General features: G+C 40.1%; 1 protein-coding gene across 3 annotated transcripts in view; it reads left to right on the top strand.

Moving 5' to 3' along the window:
• The window catches only part of LOC123498598 (protein MON2 homolog), a 47584-nt gene that overhangs the window by 17464 nt on the left and 10642 nt on the right, over positions 1-19478 (top strand). The window contains exons 16-30 of one of the 3 annotated variants that reach the window (XM_045245862.1): positions 195-367; positions 872-1047; positions 1262-1424; positions 1710-1854; positions 2343-2464; positions 5672-5803; positions 6224-6358; positions 6917-7078; positions 8336-8478; positions 8677-8842; positions 15800-15934; positions 17220-17348; positions 17921-18105; positions 18491-18675; positions 19144-19254. In XM_045245862.1, the coding sequence (XP_045101797.1) occupies positions 195-367; positions 872-1047; positions 1262-1424; positions 1710-1854; positions 2343-2464; positions 5672-5803; positions 6224-6358; positions 6917-7078; positions 8336-8478; positions 8677-8842; positions 15800-15934; positions 17220-17348; positions 17921-18105; positions 18491-18675; positions 19144-19254 (2262 nt within the window). The other 2 variants (XM_045245861.1, XM_045245863.1) reach the window with 2 other exon arrangements.

Below are 19478 nucleotides of genomic sequence, written 5' to 3'. Positions count from 1 at the left end.
TCATTGTTCTAGATTTTGTAGGGACCTGCAGAGATATCAATATTTTATGGCACTTGCTGGGAACCATTGAATGTCGTATGAGAGAGAGAAAAAAAAAAAAAAAAAAAAGAGGGAGAGAGAGATACTTACATAACAATTTTTCCAGTGTTTGGATGAAAGAGAAATGAAAAGCTCATTTAAGATAATTATTCCAGGTGTGGTAAATTTGGGTCGTGTGGAGGTTCTGTGGAGGCCAGTAACGAATCATCTGTTGGATGTGTGTCAACATCCCCATGTGCGGATGAGAGAATGGGGCGTGGAAGCAGTGACTTACCTGGTTAAGGCTGCTCTCACACATAAACACAACCCACCACTCAAAGACAATCAGGTAAATTAATGAATTTTAATTTGCTTAAGTGGAATGTGCCTTGTTTTACAATATTTAGCAACTACATGATTGAAAATGATCCAATAGGATAATCTTTTTCATTTGTAAATTTAATCTCAAGAACTGATACCCTACATAGCATAATACGTTCAGTTTTAGCTGAACTATGTTTGAGTAATCATGATCTGTATATTTTCTAGGCATCACACATCACCTTAGTTTGTTTAGAACAAACACAGGTGAAGTGAAAAACAGTCACAAAAGATAACTTTCCCTTATGTTAATATGTTAGATACTGGATCCATAACTCTATCCTTTCAAAAACACATGAGGGGCTAACCTAAGTTGCCTTAGTTATTGTATAGCAGATTTTTCAGACCAAGGAGCAAGTTGCCATTTGGAAATGTTCAGCATTTTGGAATCTTACTAAGGCTACCTGCTAACCTGTTTCTTAAAGTGAAATACAATGTAGACAATTGATATTAATGATTATATTCTCCCCAGAAATTGCAAACACTGCTGCTGTCACCATTGTCTGAGGTGTCGCTGGTTGGCCATCCTGATGTACGCCAGAAGCAACTTGAATCCCTCCTACACATCCTCCATTCTTGTGGGGAACTGCTTCATCATGGGTGGCCTCTCATCCTGAACATAATTGGGGCCATTAATGACAATCACAGGTAACTATTACAATTTTTACTTTTGTTCTTCCTTTTACCTTTTATACAATTGAGTTAAGAATCCTTCTTGTTTTATAAACAAAACTGGATCTTATTTGGCTTGTGAAAAGTTTGTTCAGATATCTGGATGAGTTTCAGTGATAATTTGATATATGAATGCCCAGTATGATTAGGGTTTATAATATTAATTTATTTATTGTATTTCTTTTTCCAGTGAACACCTTGTGCGACTAGCTTTCCAGTGCCTGCAGCTGGTTGTGACAGACTTCTTGCCTCTAATGCCATGGAGCTGCTTGCCTCTTACTGTTGACACAGCAGCCAAGTTTGGATCTCAGACTCAAGAACTAAATATATCATTGACAGCTATTGGTTTGATGGTAAGAAAATGCTATCTTGGATCTGAAGAATTGATCTGTTGGCTTTGCTTGATATCTTTTGACTATGTTTATCCTCTATTCTCTTGTTTATAAAGTCCATTATTGAATGCTATGCACCCTAGTTTTGATAATATAGAAATATATTGCAAACATTAAATTCCTCACTATTATGAAATATTCTGTTTTTTATTTGTGCACTTCGGCACTGATTCTTCCTACTTGAAAGTCTGTTTGGTTACTACAAGGCATGAAAAAATACTAAGTCTTGAATTTCTTAATTTGCAGTGGAATATCTCAGACTACTTTTACCAAAATCAAGAAAAGTTACGAGTATCCCTCACCTCAGACAACCAAGTGTTTCCAGACTTCCCAGGGGTGCCCAACATGCCTCCATTTGATAAATTGTGGATGTGCCTCTATGCACGACTGGGTTAGTATGGAACAACATTGAGTTGTCAAGCATAAGATATATTCCCTCGCTCAGTAGTTTTGAGTTTTGAGAAGAGTCTCTACCTCAAAATATTTTGGCATATCAAAGTTTACTTTAGAAATTTTTTTTTTTTCATCATTTTAAATCGGCAGAAACATAAAGCTAGCAGTCCAACTATTCTGCTTGTATTTGTGGTCCTCTAAGAACAGAAACTCAAGGAATTCTGCTCTTTTGTGTGTGTTGTCTTGTTTATAGTTATTTAATTCTAGATTATAAGAAAAAGGGCTTGCATTTCATGTCCATCTCTATATCCACTGTCATCTCCTTAGAACTGAAATTTTTTAAGAAGATACTTTTATGATGTGGCACTTGCCTTCAACTTCAAATAGTGTCTTTTAAAACAAAACACATAATTTGTAATTGATATGTAATGATTTTATTTAGGAAAAAAATTAATACACAAAAATTACACAGTGCTTTTTTTTCAGGTGATTTGTGTGTTGATTCTCGACCTGCAGTTCGAAAGTCTGCTGGTCAAACTCTTTTTTCTACTATTGCTGCTCATGGAGCTTTGCTGCACAATCAAACATGGCAGGCTGTCCTCTGGCAGGTAATTATATTTCCTTATATATCTACTGAGAGAGAGCTGTTGGTGAGCATCTTTAAGTGTCGCTCTATTGTTTAATGGCTTGTGTTTTTAGGGATAGTGTACTCAAGTAAAAATCAAGAAGATTCAAATTAAAAATTTTGGTTGGTTGGAGGCACTGTGGACTTGACTCTCTTTACACAATAACCCTGTTCATTTTATGCAAAGTATTATATGTAAGTGCTCTCGCACACCCATACTCTCCTTTCTCTGGTGTAGGGGTGTGGAATAAGAAAGATAGGGGGATAAGGAGGACAAGGGAGGAATCATACAGAGGAGAAATTTTGATGTAGATTATGGCAATGAGATTTCCTCATTCTTGATCGAGGGTGGGCATATGGTAGCTCATTTATGTGGTGGAGATAGGAATGGTGGAAAGAGCAATACAATCTCAAGGACAATATAGGGAGTCTTTAATAAGACCCAAGACAGAATAGGAGATCACTCAGCAGCATCTAAAACAGAATGTAAATACAGTGTTGCCTCATAATAATGGACACTTTGGGGGTGAGGGGTTGTCCGTTACTGCGAATTGTCCATTACCAAGAGTAGTTTGTCTGCGAGACCCTCACACCCTGCTTTTTTTTTTTTTTTTTTTTTTTCTCCACAAAAAAAAATATTTTGATCATTTAAACTGTTTTATTCTAAAGAGTTCAATATTATTTAAGAAGTGTACAGTAATAAGAATTTGTCTTACAAGATCTTAGAGATGAATTAGAGATATAGCTTCCCATTTGGTGTAATGGCCGATCCTCATGTGGTCCAGTGGCATCCTTAACATGTATTTAATCACTGTCTGAAGGACCTTGCTGAGGTGACAAAGGAGGGAAGGAAGTAAGGGATCATCAGGGTTAGAGTACACTACCTCCACACTATTGTCACCCCACTCCACTTCCTTACCCTCCATCTCTGTCTTTCTTTTTCTCCCTCTGTTTCAATATAAATAGGTGTGTTTGTGAAATCCTTCTAACTTTTGTTCCACGTCACTGCTGAGGTAAAAATTAAGGTGTATTCTCTATAGAAAAGTGTACCCCTTCCTAAATATTGCATCTTAGCAGGGAAGTGCAACCCTGCTGATTGCTGATACCTCGCAGGCTCACACCTTTTCCAGTCTCTTTATAGAGTACAGGGGATCCTTGTGATTCGACTGTTCGCAGTTCGAATTATCGCCAATTCAAACTCAGTTGATTGATACCCAATCCTCAGGGTTCGACCGATTGACTCGCCAATTCGACATTCATATCTTGCACACCATACACCTGGTCAAATCCGCTGCCACCCCAAATTCACCACCAGCCCACCAGGCAGAAGTGTAAAGGGGCTATCACTCTGGCCTATGATATGCGGAATGAGGAACATCCGCTCCAGATAGCTGGAACTTGCCCGAGATTAGCGGAGCAAAGTTGGGATGGCTTCATATCCATTCCGGTTCTCCGTATGCTATCCCAGTGAAAAAATAAACATAACCTATGTAATAAAGACCTTTAATTTAAACTATAAAGAATGTGCCTAAATTTTTCATATTGGAATGTAAAATAATATTTCATCAGTTTAGAAAGATAAAATATATATTTATCATGCCGATAGTTTGACCTCATGGAAACCACCTCTGACTCCAAAGTTGCCGTCGCGTACATCTTGGTTCTTCTATAGTTTCTTTTGCTTACTTTTCTTCAATAAAAGGAAGTGCAAATGCAATTCCAGAATGAAGCACAGGTTGAGGTATAAGCGGCATGGTTTTGTTCTGGTTTGTTTTGATTGGGCTTGGTCTTGGTCGACCATGCCACACAAAGCCACCTCCAGCCCCAGCCCTAACAAGCACAATTTCCTGCCTTTCAAAGATAAGCTTAAGCTTATAAAAAAGTGTGAGGCAGATATAGCTCACAGTGTCGTTGGAACAGCAGGGACAAGTACCACGAGACTGCTGCATCAACAACTTCCACGACTTCCCTTGTTCTTTGCGGCTCAAAGGACTCCCATCTCGACACGATGGAGGACATGCTGATCAAGTAGATAGAGGACAGGACACAATGCAAGATGCTGATCAGCATGGGCCTTGTTCAGGTTATAGTTATGTTTTGGGGGGTCTAGGCTGGGGATTGGTCCCTATCCCCCTTAATTCTTAAGTATCTTATGGGAAAAATTGCCTCACAATTCGAATAAACACTGATTCAACTGATGAAAAACTGCCCTAACCCTGTTGAATTGTGAGGATCCCCTGTATTGCACTGCTGCAAACTTGCCATGTGGGCACCCTCATAGCGAATTTAAGGCAGTAATCTGCAATGTGAACAAGTACTTCTTGGAAGAAATACCAGAGAGAGAGAGAGAGAGAAGATTGTGTGCCATTGTTTACTCTCTGCCAGCCAATCATACTGATGACACATTTTGCTCATTATGTCATTAAACCACTTCATACTAAATTATCCTTAGTTAAAAGAAGAAAGAAATGAAATTGTAGACCACAAAGACCAGTAAATGACAATTTTTAAAAATCAAGTGATTGGAGAGTTTGTTTTTGTTGTCTGCTGCACTTTCATCAACCCTGGCGCTCTCTCTCTCTCTCTCTCTCTCTCTCTCTCTCTCTCTCTCTCTCTCTCTCTCTCTCTGTGGTACTGTCATTATCCTCGCTTGCCCAGCAACATTCAAACAGAAATGCAGAACTAGCAATTAACTTTGGCAGGCTGCTTTTCCAATCAGCCTGGGACCCCAATTCACCATGAGTGTCACTTCGGTGACACGCCCCGGCGAGCAGTTGCCACTCTCCACATTATTACAAGTTTTGTAAATAGTAGACGAACAAAATAAGTTACAATGGTATCTAGCATGCAGGATTTGATAAACATGGGAATTTTTTGGCTTGTTTATCATGTCATATGTGTATTCATCTGCATGACCATGCCAGAACTATGGATTCGTGTGGGTATGTGGGGAGGGAAACTGGTTAGTATCTGACCTGTCCATTATTGAGCAAAATCTGTTACTGCAAGATCCATTATGGTTAGATACCACTGTATCATATATATTGACATCTAAGTAGGTGTCATCATATTGAAAGACTTGAGATTGAAAATAGTCTAATAGGTACCAATTTTCATATTTTTCAGAAGCTCTTTAGACTAAGAGACATCTTTAAACCTAATGATATTGATGCTACCTCTTTCCAACAAGGTGCTGTTCCCCCTTTTGGACAAAGTCCGTCAACTGTCAGACTCTGCTAGTACCGATAAGGTGGACCAAGGTGGAAATATCCTGATTCATCACTCTCGAAATACACAACAGAAGCAGTGGGCAGAGACTCAGGTGAGATTATTGGCTGTTTGTTTCATTCCTTCATGTATGTCCACATACATCAAGGAATTTACTACATTTATTACAGGGTCTTTTTTTTCCATGTTTTTTTTCTTCCAAAATAGTACAGCACCATTTTCAGTTTTGTGCTTGATTTTTTCCAAAGGCATAACACCAAACTACACAGTTTTTTTTAATCTTGTAAATCACCTGCTTATTTGATCTTGACAATACTGGTGCTCATTTTCCATGAAACTGTCACTTCAAGGCACTTTGTCTAAAAATATTGTTTTTTTCCAGTTCAACATTTATAAGCTATTTTATTCTCTGCTTCTCTTAAACTTCAAGAAACCAGTGCTTCAGTACTAGTATATGATCTTATTTGATTGTTGTATAATTTGATGGTATATATATATTTTTGGGATGTTTCAGGTACTCACTTTATCTGGAGTTGCTCGAGTGTTTAGCACAAAGCAGAAGATTCTTCAAGGTTTGGGAGACTTCCCTCGAGCGTGGGCACTTCTGCTTGATTTCATTCATACTGCTGCTCTTTCTAAAAGCAATGAGGTTTGTTCTTTAGTCTCCATGTATTTGGTATACCTTCATAAAGGTTAAGTTAAAGTTCATATTTATTAGCAGTTTTTTTTTTTTTTTTTTTTCCTCTCTCTCTCACCACATATATATATATATATGGAGAGATCTGACATAGTAATTTTTTTGGAGACCTGCATTTTATGAACTATGAGTCATTATGCAACATTAAACCTGCAGAAATATTAGAGTATTTCAGTTAATAATTATTGTGTAAATGTTGAAGATTTGTGTATTGTAAATTTGATAAAGGAATTTTGTAGGACAGGTTAGCAAAATTTATTTTGCTGTACAAGAGTTGTTCAGGACATTAGGGATATGCCTGTTTAGAATGTCAGGGACAGGTGCAAGTGGGTGATGTAATGTGCTTTCTTGTCACATGATCTAAATAGATTATGATGAAAGGCAGACAAAATAAGCATCATTTTGTATTTTTGTCTAAGATATTCTACAATAGGTTGTATATTGTGCCCTTAACTTTGATATTAGTAAGTAAGGCTGTTGAGAGTAATTAAGGTTGTATTTATCTGGCAGGTATCTTTAGCTGCTCTAAAATCGCTGCAAGAGATGCTTCAGGCTGGACGGTCATCTGCCCCATCCACCTCAGGTTTACCAGAAGACTCCACTTCACCTTCACACTTAAATTCTTCAGTAGTACCAGAGGATTCCATTGCCAACTGGAACACTGCTTGGAAGGTATAGTCTTCCAAATCTAAATGCGGCTTTTTGGTAGGTCTCCTTAGGGAATAGCAGGCCTTTCACTGCTGCCACATTTCACCCAAAATTTGAATGGCCAAGTGTATGACCTGACCCACCTCTCATTTATTGCTCTCTCCCTTCTTCCCTCAGCTCCACACACACACTCTCTCTCTCTCTCTCTCTCTCTCTCTCTCTCTCTCTCTCTCTCTCTCTCTCTCTCTCTCTCTCTCTCTCTCTCTCTCTCTCTCTCTCTCTCTCTCTCTCTCTCTCTCTCTCTGTATCCTTAAATTCACATTGTGTGTGTGTGTGTGTGTGTGTGTGTGTGTGTGTGTGTGTGTGTGTGTGTGTGTGTGTGTGTGTGTGTAGAATAGGTATCTACCACCATGACATGTGACCTTGCCCCCCCACTGTGTCTCACAGACAGGCCACGCCTTGGACAGTAATGAGTGCTGCCACGTGAATGGAGTAAAAAATGTTTTATCTTATACACAAATAACTTAAATTTTTAATGTTCATTCGTATTGTATATGGAACACAGTTGTTGCATTATTTATATGTCTTACTAAGGACTATGGTGAACGTTGAATAAAGATTATAATGTTTTCACAGCAACACTGTTACACAGGGCTGCCGGTATTTGTTATTGTGATGGGCATATCATAAGCGTGGAATGTTAATTTTTCTTTAATTAATTTCTTTTAACATTTGATGATACTGGATTTTCATTAACGCATTTTATATGCCTCTTACTTATTTATACATATCTCTAATTTGCTAGTTCATGTAAACTTGGCTAGAAGGCCTGCTATTCCCTAAGGAGCCCAGCCAGAAAGCCATGTTTAGATTTGGAAGACTATAGTAAAAGCTTATCTTGGCCAAATGGAACTCGGTTGAATAAATCTAGGTTTTTAGAGTATTGAATTGCTTCTCAGTTACACTCTGATAGAGGTTGCCACATTATCTAGAAAATTTCTTTCTATATACTTATGTCTATCTACATAGCTTCCTGTAAAAGAATACGTAATTATGGTATATTTGACTTTAGCTCGTTTATGAATTATGCATTCTTCAATATTTTTAGCAGTAAATTTAATTAAGATTGTGGTAGCATGATTTATGATGTCAGTTATTTTTATATTAGCATTATGTGTAAACCATGTTTGATGGAAAAAATCCAAAGAAAAAGAAAATTCACAGAAAAATGTTTATTAAAAGAAAGGATCACTGTGTGCTAATTTCTCATTTGATTTTTAGGTTTGGCACACAATAGGAAGTGAAGTGACCAAGCCACCTCCAGATGAAGTGACACGAGGCTCAGACGCTTATATCCCTTCCCAGCCATTCCTCACTGCTCTTGTTCATATCTTCCCACACCTCTTCCTTCACATTAAACATCGGTATGTATAAACATCAAGACAGCCATTTGTCCTCAGCATATTACATACTTCCTTTTATGACAAGCACATAGTATGGAGACAGACTGTATATGGTCAACATGAATCTCAAATGTGAAAATTTTACCTTATAATTTTTTTTATTTGTTGTGACTTCACCATATCCTTGAAAATCTGGAGTAAAATAATGATTTTTTTCAGCTTTGTTGTGAGTGACTTCACCAGGCTGGCCTCAGTATTACTAGGATGTGTGTCTGTGCCAGTGCATGGAGATTCCTCACCATTCATCCTGCCATCCTTCACAGAGGTGGTTGTTACACCACTCCAAGAAGGCATACTTCAGGCTCTTGTAGGAGTGGAAAAGGAAGTAGGTTTATTTTTTTATGCTTGTTGGTCATGTTTTGGTGAAGTTGTCGTAATTGTAGAAGTGCTTAATTCAAGATGATGTTTGCAGTATGCTTCCGGAAGATTTATTCTCTAGACTTTATGCACGAGATGGTGGGTTTTATGACAATAATGATCTCAGTTTATTGGTTATCTGATAGTTATTTTTCCAACATTAACTATTCATTGGTATTGCCAATACTATTGGTTTGTTACTAGTAGTATAAACACACGGGCCAGGATTTTCATTGAAAGAAAACTCAGTTCCAAATCAATTTTACATATATTTCAAATATAGTAAAGTACATTAGAACAAAAGACAATGAAAGTGACATGGGTCTCTGAACAAACAACAGAGAAACACAAGAGACACCCCCAACACTCTCTCCCCACTCAACTCCACATATTAAATCCTCCACTCACTGATTATACTACCACGAAACTCCCCTGATCATGTTATCCACCTGATCAGAGACGCGTGGTCACCTCAATCCACCAGCGTCACCCTCACTCAGCATGACACATCCACACCCCACCAATGTCCGAGGAGAGAGTGCCATTCCCTTCACCCCAGGGCGCGTGTCCTTTCCTGCCCCCATTCAAATCCTCTGCCCCAGGTGCCAATTCACACAATGCTAATACTTTGGTTTCCTTACTCTATTCCTTCTCTTACATGTTGCAGTACACTTAATGCTAACACTAATATTTCTACCATGCACTCAACTCCAAAATCCCTATTCATAAAGTTCCTCCCCTCATATTAATTAGGTACTTGGTATGGTAATTTTCCTTTTTATGCCTACAGAGCCACCCACGCACACCCTATCTACCTTGGCTCTCCTTAACATACCATCCTTACCGTTACATTACTGGGCTCCCCAAAGTGAAAAAGGGAGGTATGTGTGAAGCACATGACTTTCTTTTTCTTTCCATCAATTGGGCCGTGATAAGGCATCTACCAGCATGTTCATCTTCCCAGGGATGTGCCTTATCTCTATATTCTTGACTTGCAACATCACTGCCCATCTCGCCAATCGTGTGTTCTTAGTTTTCATAGTATCCACTACTTTGTTGCCTAAGTACACCTCAAATTTTTCTAGGCCTTTTATTACTGCCAGGGCTTCCTTTTCTATGGCACTATATTTTCTTTGGTGCTTCAACAATTTCCTTGACATGTATGCCACTGGCATCAAAATACCATCCACTTTTGACCTAACACAGAACCAGTGCCTATATCACTTGCATCAACACAGATCACAAATGGCTGTTTGAAATTTGGCACTAGATACAAGTGCCTTCAGCGCTGTAAATGCTTTCTCACAAGCTATTGACCACTTGAACAACTTTTTCTCACTGAGAATGTCTGTTAATGGGGCTGCCACCTCGGCAAAGTTCTTGCAGAACCTCCTATAGAATCCAATTAGACCCAGAAACTTCCTCTCCTGGTTGTTGGAGCCTCAAAAGCTCATGATATACATTACCTTGGCTTCCAGCAGCCTGATCCTATCTTTCCCAACACAATGTCTAAGTAGAACCAGCGAAGTCACACTTGGACAAGTTGATGGTGCGATTAGCCTCAGCCAGCCTCACAAACAGGGCCCTCAGTCTCTTCACGTGCTCCTCCCAACTCTGAGAAGACAACTATGTCGTCGATATATGCCCTGATGCCGTCCAGATCATTTACCAGCCCACTTGCTAGTCTTTGAAATGTACTTCCAAAGTTCTTAATTCCAGAGGGCATGACTATGTATTCATACAGGCCATCAGGAGTGATGAATGCAGAGGTCTCCCTCGCTCTGTCAGTCAGCGGGACCTGGTAGAAGCCTTTGACCAGATCAATCTTGGTCAAAAACTCTGTGTTGCTCACTTCATCAATCAGGTCGTCAATCCTCGGCGTCAGGAATGAGTCGGTCACCATTGCTATATTCAGCTTCCTGTAGTCCATACATAACCTCACAGATCCATCTCCCTTCAGCACCAACAGACACGGCGCGGCCCATGGACTACAGCTGGGTCGAGCCAGGCTATTATCAAGCAGGTATTTGACCTCTTGCCTCATCAGTTACCTCTTCTCCGGCGACAAGTGGTAAAAGTATTGCTTCACTGGCTTGGCTCCTTCCACCAGAGCAATGTCATGCTGAGTGAGATGCATACAGGTTGGTGTGTCCTGCAGGATCTGAGGAAACTCCTGCAGTATGCGAACCAACTCGCCTCGTTTTTCTGCCCCGAGGTGACTTGGCCTCTCGTTCACTTTCTCCAAGGCTAATGAGTTAGCAAGCCGGTGGTCACCTTTCTCATGAGAAAAGTTATCCGTTCCCACACCCTTTACTGTCTGGTCAGGCATCTTCTGTGTCAACTCCGATGGCTGCCAAGGCCGCTAGGAGGTTGACATGGACACTTCTAGTAGACTTCTTTCTGTCAGGAGTGGATATCAGGTAGTTAACTGGCCCCAACCTTTGTAAAACAACATATAGTCTCCTATATCTAGTTTGCAATGGCTTACATGTTGAATCAAATAGCATCACCAAGTCTTCCAACTTAAATTCTCTCAGCTTACTGTTTCTATCATACTGTCTTTTCATCTTGTCTTCTGCATTGTGCAAATTCTCCCTAGGTAACTTGTGTGCACACCCCATCCTATCCTTCAGCTTAGCAACATAGTCAGCAAGGGGCTCAGGCTCCACTTCTTCCACCCATCCCTCATAAAGAATCTTCAAATTCTCTCTGGGTCTCCTTCCAAACATCAACTCGAAAGGCAAGTACCCGAGCCCTTCATGCTTAGTGGTGTGAATTGCATATAATGCAACTTGCACTCCTTCATCCCAGTCCCTTTGATTCTGCAGGCAAAATTTGGTTAGTTTTATGAAACATCCTTGACTCTGAGGGTGGTTTGCTGTGGAGGCAATATGGGTGATGGCCATCTTACCTAGAGCCTGTTGAACAAATTTGCCCATGAAATTACTCCCTTGATCAGTCTGCACCTCTTTTGGAAAACCAAACTTACTGAAGATGTCCAAAAGACTGGGTATTAATGTCTTAGACATGCAGCTTGACATGGGGACTGCATCCACATATCATGTTGCAGTACACATTAATGTTAACATATATTCATTACCCCTGGCAGTACGTAGCAATGGCCCTACAATGTCCACAACAACTTTCTGAAAGGCTTCCCCCACCATAGGAATGGGATGTAAGGCACTCTGACTGGAGCTTGATTCCTACAACTCTGACAAATGTGGCATTCCCTAACTAGCTTAGCAACATCCTGATTAATCCAAGGCCAGAAGTAGGTAAGCAAACTTTCACCTGTATTTTTGGCTCCCAAGTGTGCTGCAGTCTCCTCGTGCACTATCCTCATCACCTCTTCTCGGTATTTCTGCAGCAGCATGATCTGGTGATAAGTTTGATGCTCCCCACAAGGAGCCTTGGAACTCCTCCATTTCCTCTTCAACAGCCCATCCTCCTGGTAGTAACAGGATAATTCACTCGTAGCTTCCTCCTTCATCGGAGCCTCCTGCAGGAGCGTTTTCATCTCTGAATCCTCCCTCTGCGCCTGCACCAGTTGTTGGCTGGTCGCAGGCAACAGCATCCGCTCACCTCTCTTGCCTTGGGCTGAGGTACCTCTGGCATCCAACCCCTTTTGGATGGGCCGATCCTTCTTGCTCCCGCTCTTCCCATTCTGCTGGGCTACGTCATCTCTCCCTGGACCCACAGCCAGCTGCTTCCCATCACCATCATCCCCTCTGCCTCCTGCGGCTGGTCCCTCTGCGGTATCCTTCACCACGTCCCGCGGCTCGTCCATCTGTGGGATAGTAAAAAGCTCCCCTATCACCTCTTCAAGCGATGCCTCTTGCTACTCCTGCATCTGGCACCTCGCCATAGCTCTGGTTAACACTGCCACTTCTTCCTCCTCCTCATCTGCATCTCCTGCAGCCTCTTCCTGCTTCATTTGGTTTCCTGTGTTAAAAGACGCTTCTCCCTGGGCGGGACTCTCATCACCTGTCTTTCTTAATGCGTCTACCACCTGTATGTGTGCCCCTACATCATTGCTTAACAAGACGTCCAACCCCTTGATCAGTATGTTGTCAGTCAGCCCCACTGTTACCTTCTTCCTGTTGCCTTTTGCCTCAGTGGTCACCTCCACAAGAGGGGCGTTCACTATGCCTATGTTCATCTTAATAACTCACTCTCCATTGCTCCCCTGCCTACATTTGGAAGGAGGCTCTTTGTCATAAGCGAGCGAGCAGCGCCTGTGTCCCTGAACACTGATCAGCATCCTGTTCTTCCCATCCATTCCATCAAACACATGACCTTCCATGATGTACTGCTTGTACTCATCTTCACAATATCCTGTCTCAGGCATAGCTCTCACTGCACATGCATTCTTCACGCTCCCCTTATTTCCACCTCCTGACCAACCACACGGGTTTCCCTTCTGTGGGCAGTAAAATGAAGGGTGGTTTGTTTGCCCACAGATGTAACATCTTTCTTTACCTCAGAATGGGCCTTCCTCTTACCTTGTACTGTAGAAAGACGTACATTGCCAGGCCTTGTGGTCTATAGCCTAGCACACTTCAAGCAATGCTGACCTCCTCACCTGTCCTTGTTTGATTCACCTCACGCCCTGTCTTCATTACAGGCTCTTTCCCCGATTTTGCCACTAGCACAAAATCCTTGGCCATCATGGCTGCCTCTTCAAAAGTTTTCACCCTCTTCTCACAAAGATATATCCTAATCTCTGGTGCCACTCCTTCCAAGAATTGTTCCAACCATATTACCTCCATGCGTTGCCCAACCGTCTCTGGGCCAAAGGCATGCCACCACTTCTGAAGATTCCTCTTCAGTACGTGCGCAAATTCTGCGAATCTTTGCCCTGGTAGTTTTTTTTCAATCCTGAAGCGGCTTCTATAATATTGTGGAATCACCTGATAAGCTCATAAAACTTCCTCCTTCACCTGCTCGTAATCTTGCCTCACCCCAATCTCCAACACCAGATACACTACCTAAGCTTTTCCTACAAAGGCTGTCTGAGCTAGCAATGACCATTTATCAACTGGCCATCGCATAGTCTGTGTAACTTCCTCGAAAGCAGTAAAATAATCATCTGGTTCAAGTTCGTCAAATTTGGGGATTAGTGACTTGGCTTTATAAAGGATAGTTTCATCCTGCTCTTTCCCACCAGCTGCTGCTCTAATACACTCCACCTCTAACTCATGTTCTCAACTCATGCTCTCTTTCTCTCTCTCTCAGTCCAATGCAGCTTGCTCCCTACGAAATCCTAACTGCAATCGTAACTTTTGGAGCTCCACACTCTCCTCTCTCTGTCCTTTGTCACTAACCTCTCATCCCCTTCTTTGCAGTCACTGCTTTCCCTCTCAACTATGCCTACTTGCCTGAGGTGCCCCAGGACGGCATCCTGAATCTTACATTTACTCGTGCTCGCCCTCACTTCTAAATCATAATGAACCGCGCTTTCCCACCAAGCATTTTTCTTGAGGCTTCTGACTGCCTCTTCCCAGCTACCAGCAGGATCCAGCACAAATTCCTCCATTGCAGCATCCATTTTATTGCCCCTTTTCTGTCTCCCTCACTCTCCTCACACTCTCACTCAGTCTCCTTCCTCTCCCTCTCCCTCCACTACCCTCTCCCTCTCACTCTCACTCTTACCACCCTCGCCAATATAGGGCTAACCAAGGCAGTGCCTCAGTGCCTCTATTGTTTGCGAGTGCACGCCAAGCTGATCCCGGTCAGGCCCCCAAAATATGTAAACACTCAGGCCGGGATTTTCATTGAAAGAAAACTCCATTCCAAATCAATTGTACATATATTTCAGATATAGTAAAGTACATTAGAACAAAAGACAATGAAAGTGACACGGGACTCTGAACAAACAACAGAGAAACATGAGAGACATCCCCAACACTCTCTCCCCACCTAATTCCACCACTCAACTCCACATATTAAATCCTCCACTCACTGATTATACTACCACGAAGCTCCCTGAACACGTTACCCACCTGATCAGAGACGCGTGGTCGTCTCAATCCACCAGCGTCACCCTCGGTCACCGTGACACATCCACACCCCACCAATGTCTGAGGAGAGAGTGCCATTCCCTTCACCCCAGGTTGCATCCTTTCCCACCCCCACTGAAATCCACTGCCCTGTGTGCCAATTCACACAATGCTAAATACTTTGGTTTTCTTACTCTGTTCTTCTTTTTACATGTTGCAGTACACTTAATGCTAACACTAATATTTCTACCATGCACTCAACTCCAAAATTCATAAAGTTCCTCTCCTCATATTAATTAGATGCTCGGTACGACAATTTTCCTTCTTATGCCTACAGAGCCACCCACGCACACCCTCTCCACCTTGGCTCTCCTTAACATACCATCCTTACCGTTACAGCAGTAACTGATATTTTTAGTCTATGAAACATAAGCATGTTGAAGTTTTAAATGAAATGTTATTTTATTTAAATTACTACTTTTCATTAGTGATGTTTTAAATTTGAAGTTTTCTCTAAGAATAAAAAAAAGTTTTCTAAGAAAAAAGTTAAAATAAAGACTTGGATTGATCAGTTTTTTTAATTCAATATATGAACAGTGTTATCACTAGTATCAAAATTTTGGATTATCAATTAATTTATTAGTTTTCAGTGATAAATTTATTGCTAGTTCTCAATTATCTGTTATTGCTGATAAGGTTGTTATTAAGATGTTGGTTATTATGATGAATTTTTTCGTAGTCATGCCCAGCTATGGTCTTGAATTATAGATGATGAAAATACGGTTTTTGCAAAACTTTCAGTAAAACTTCCAGGTTGATTGTTTTGTGTAAAGGGCAACAATATACTAGTTGTTCTTCAGAGCCACTGAAAGCAATTTAATTTTATGGCAGTGAAGATTATTACCTTTTGTTTTCTCCCCCAGATAACTGAAGGGAGTGGAGCTTCTAGAGCCATGGTGCCACAGTTGTTCTCCCTTTTGCTGCAGTTTTCTTCTTACAGCTGTCAGGCTCCAAGTTATGGCAATGTCCTCACCAGACCTCACACTTCAAAGGGATCAGTAAGTTTTTGCACATTTTGTATATTTTAGTGCCCTCTTATTTTTTATATATATTTTTGAGTATTGCTATTTTTCACCTGAATGGATTTTCTTTCTGTAGTTTTGATAAGCCTGAATTTGACATTTTATGTATAGAATTTAATTCTTAGACTAGCTTTGTAACAGTAAAAACAAATATTATAGTCATTCATTTACTTCAATTTTAGTCTTAAACTAAATTTTTACATTGTAAGAATCGTGTGTGTGTGTGTGTGTGTGTGTGTGTGTGTGTGTGTGTGTGTGTGTGTGTGTGTGTGTGTGTGTGTGTGTGTGTGTTCACTGTTTGATCTGCTGCAGTCTCTGACGAGACAGCCAGACGTTACCCTACGGAGCAAGCTCAGAGCTCATTATTTCCGATCTTGGGATAGGTCTGAGACCAGGCACACACCACACACCGGGACAACAAGGTCACAACTCCTCGATTTACATCCCGTACCTACTCACTGCTAGGTGAACAGGGGCTACACGTGAAAGGAGACACACCCAAATATCTCCACCCGGCCGGGGAATCGAACCCCGGTTATCTGGCTTGTGAAGCCAGCGCTCTAACCACTGAGCTACCGGGCCGTGTGTGTGTGTGTGTGTGTGTGTGTGTGTGTGTGTGTGTGTGTGTGTGTGTGTGTGTGTGTGTGTGTGTGTGTGTGCATGCATGCATGGCTGAGAGAGAGAGAGAGAGAGAGAGAGAGAGAGAGAGAGAGAGAGAGAGTATATCATTCCATTTATCATAATTCTAAGAATTATATTTATGTGCAACAAGTTACAGATTGTTGATTATGTAGTAAAGAACTTACAAGAATTGCAGTCCTCCTCAATTATCTCTCACTATCCCTAACACCATATGTATTATTCGTGTGTTTCATGCATGTTATTGATATGTGAAGCTCCCTGAAACAAAACAGGAAGTGAGCAATCATTTAGCTCTTTCTTATTTTATTGATTTTAGTGGTATAGTTTATGGTCCAGTCTCCAGTCATCAAATGCCCCTAGGAAAAGTTCTCACTATTAGTGGAAATCATTGTTTGCATGCTAACACCATACACTTAATGTGTACATTAGTTATTAAATGTCATTAATGAATTGTACTTTCAGTTATTTCATGCACCCCACTCCCTGTATAAGGTACTAATTAGTGAGACTAAGTGCACTGTTTGGACTTGTTATATTGTAAAATATAAAGCTTGTTTTGCTTCTGCTATATATTTGTCATTGAAAGTAAGAAAATTAAATTCCTTTTAATTTTCAACAGACAGACTGGGTAACAATGAATTTTGTGCCATTTGCTGAAAGATCAATGTCAATGGTGGTATCATTATACCAGAAGACTTCAAATTGGCAAGAGGTTATTGAAGCAAGTGTTTTGAAGAATATTATTCAGGTAAGGAATGCAAGTATTCTTATAAGCACTTAGTAATCTTATTTGTGAGTAGAATTTCCTTTTTTATCAAACAGATGATTTACTAAAACCATTACCCTTCCTTTGGGCAATCACAAGATTGTACACATGCACTCTCTTTTTCTTCCTCTTTTCTAATAGCATATCTCTTGTTTTATATAATTTTGCTTATATTTCTTGTTTTTAATAATACTCTTTGGTTCTTTTACATACTTTGAAATTAAATTTTAAGTTAACCAGCTCCTTGAATATAGGTGTCTTCTTCATATACCAATCATCACTTCATTAGAACTGGAAGGTTAAGCTCTGGTTGGTTATAACCTCTCCCTCTACACAGTGGAGAGAGATTGGAGGAAGAAGAGAGAGGGTAGATTATGGATAGTATTAAAAAAAGTATGTATTTCATCTTTAACCTCTTGTTCCTATATCTTGAGAGGGAGGGAAATTCATCAGCTTGCAAATGTATAATTTTCTTGTAGCAAGTGGTTTTCTGTTGATCATAGGTCTTTTTCTTGTTATTTAATCACTTAATGATGAACATATTCATATTTCAGGCCACAATTACTCCTTTGCGCCTAAAATACCAATGTCCTGCTCAAACCACCTGGAAGCTGGTCATCACCACACTGCTGACAGTGCTTCAAGAAGGCCTTCAGCTGGCACGTGAACATCCAACACACTTCAAAGATATGTGGCCTGTGTTAGGCACAGCCCTTGACAGTTTCCTGTTCTCAAACAGGTAAGAATTTATACTTTTTAGAATGGTGGGTTTAAGGAATATTGATTGTATTCTTTGTAGGTCATAAAAGGCAGCTTCAGGAGTAAGGGGGTCCAGTTTCCCTATTTTCCTGTTGTAAAATTGAAATATGATTGATGTCAAGTATAATTGTCTATGCACATTTTTTATAAACAGAGAATATTTAACATATGCATAGTGCATCTTTAAAATTTTGTAAATATCTTAGGTGGCTGTTTTTCTAGGTTGTACTTTATCTTAGTACCATCAGCTTTTGCAATCTGTGACTTTTCTGTTATGTTATACTGACTTCTAGATTTTATCTTGGCATTAAGCTAATTTTACATTTAGATTTTATGATTGTTTAATAAATGATGATTCTCCTCAGCCCTCCACCAGCTAACCAGAGTAGTGAAGATGCTGAGAGAGATGAAGGTATAGACTGTCAAGTGGTTGAACTTATAAGGGAAGAAATTCTTCCGTATGCTTCATCCACCCCCAGTGACTTCATTGTTTCAATCATGGTGCTTCTTAATAAAGGCTCAATAGAGTCTGCTTCTGGAGTAGATTCTGGTAATTATCTTCATAATGCCATACTGTTAATTTTGTTGAGCATGGTAAAAAGTGTTGCTTTGTATTTCTTTGCCAAGCATAAGTTATCTTTCAATAATATCATGTTAGATGAGAAGTTTTTATGAAGATTCATCTTTCCATTTTTTATCCCAAATTTTAACAGTTATGAATGTTCTAATGAGATAGCATAGCCATGTGTTAAATGAATTAATGTATACGTAGTGATTTTATGTTTGCTCTATATTTAAAACATCAGCTGGTATTGGAACTGAAGAGATTCTCTTCCTCATATTCTCTAGTGAGAATAACTGAAAATATATGTGTAGGTAGTGGAGTGGAAAGTTTTAAAGATAGCAATATGAACAGGTCCAGATCAGAGCCATGGTACAAGAGGACTTTTTACAAAGTGTGTTTGCATTGCCTACATCACATCAGTAGCATATCATTAGTACTCATTACTTTCAGCAGATTGTGAAGGCTTCAAACTGAGAGAAGAATTTGCAAAAACCTGTTTTGAGACACTTCTTCAATTCTCCCTTCTCACTCCTTCAGATCTTGATCCAGAGCTTGACAATACAGGTGAGTTCATTTAAGATTTAGCTTCCATTTCTTAGTATTGTTATTTTACTTACTTACCAGAAAATTTACAAAAGTGCATCTGTGGGGTTTGTGTTTGCACTAAACCCCTGTGGCCCCATCCTTTTTATATTTCCTGTGCATTGTAAAGATGTACATAATACAATCACCTCTTGAAATAAGTGCGTTTACATTACACCAATTTGGAACAAGTCTACATTAATATT

Source organism: Portunus trituberculatus, chromosome 48 (assembly GCF_017591435.1).
Source record: "Portunus trituberculatus isolate SZX2019 chromosome 48, ASM1759143v1, whole genome shotgun sequence".
In the NCBI taxonomy this organism is placed as follows: domain Eukaryota; kingdom Metazoa; phylum Arthropoda; class Malacostraca; order Decapoda; family Portunidae; genus Portunus; species Portunus trituberculatus.
This window is presented reverse-complemented; position numbering and strand designations above follow the sequence as displayed.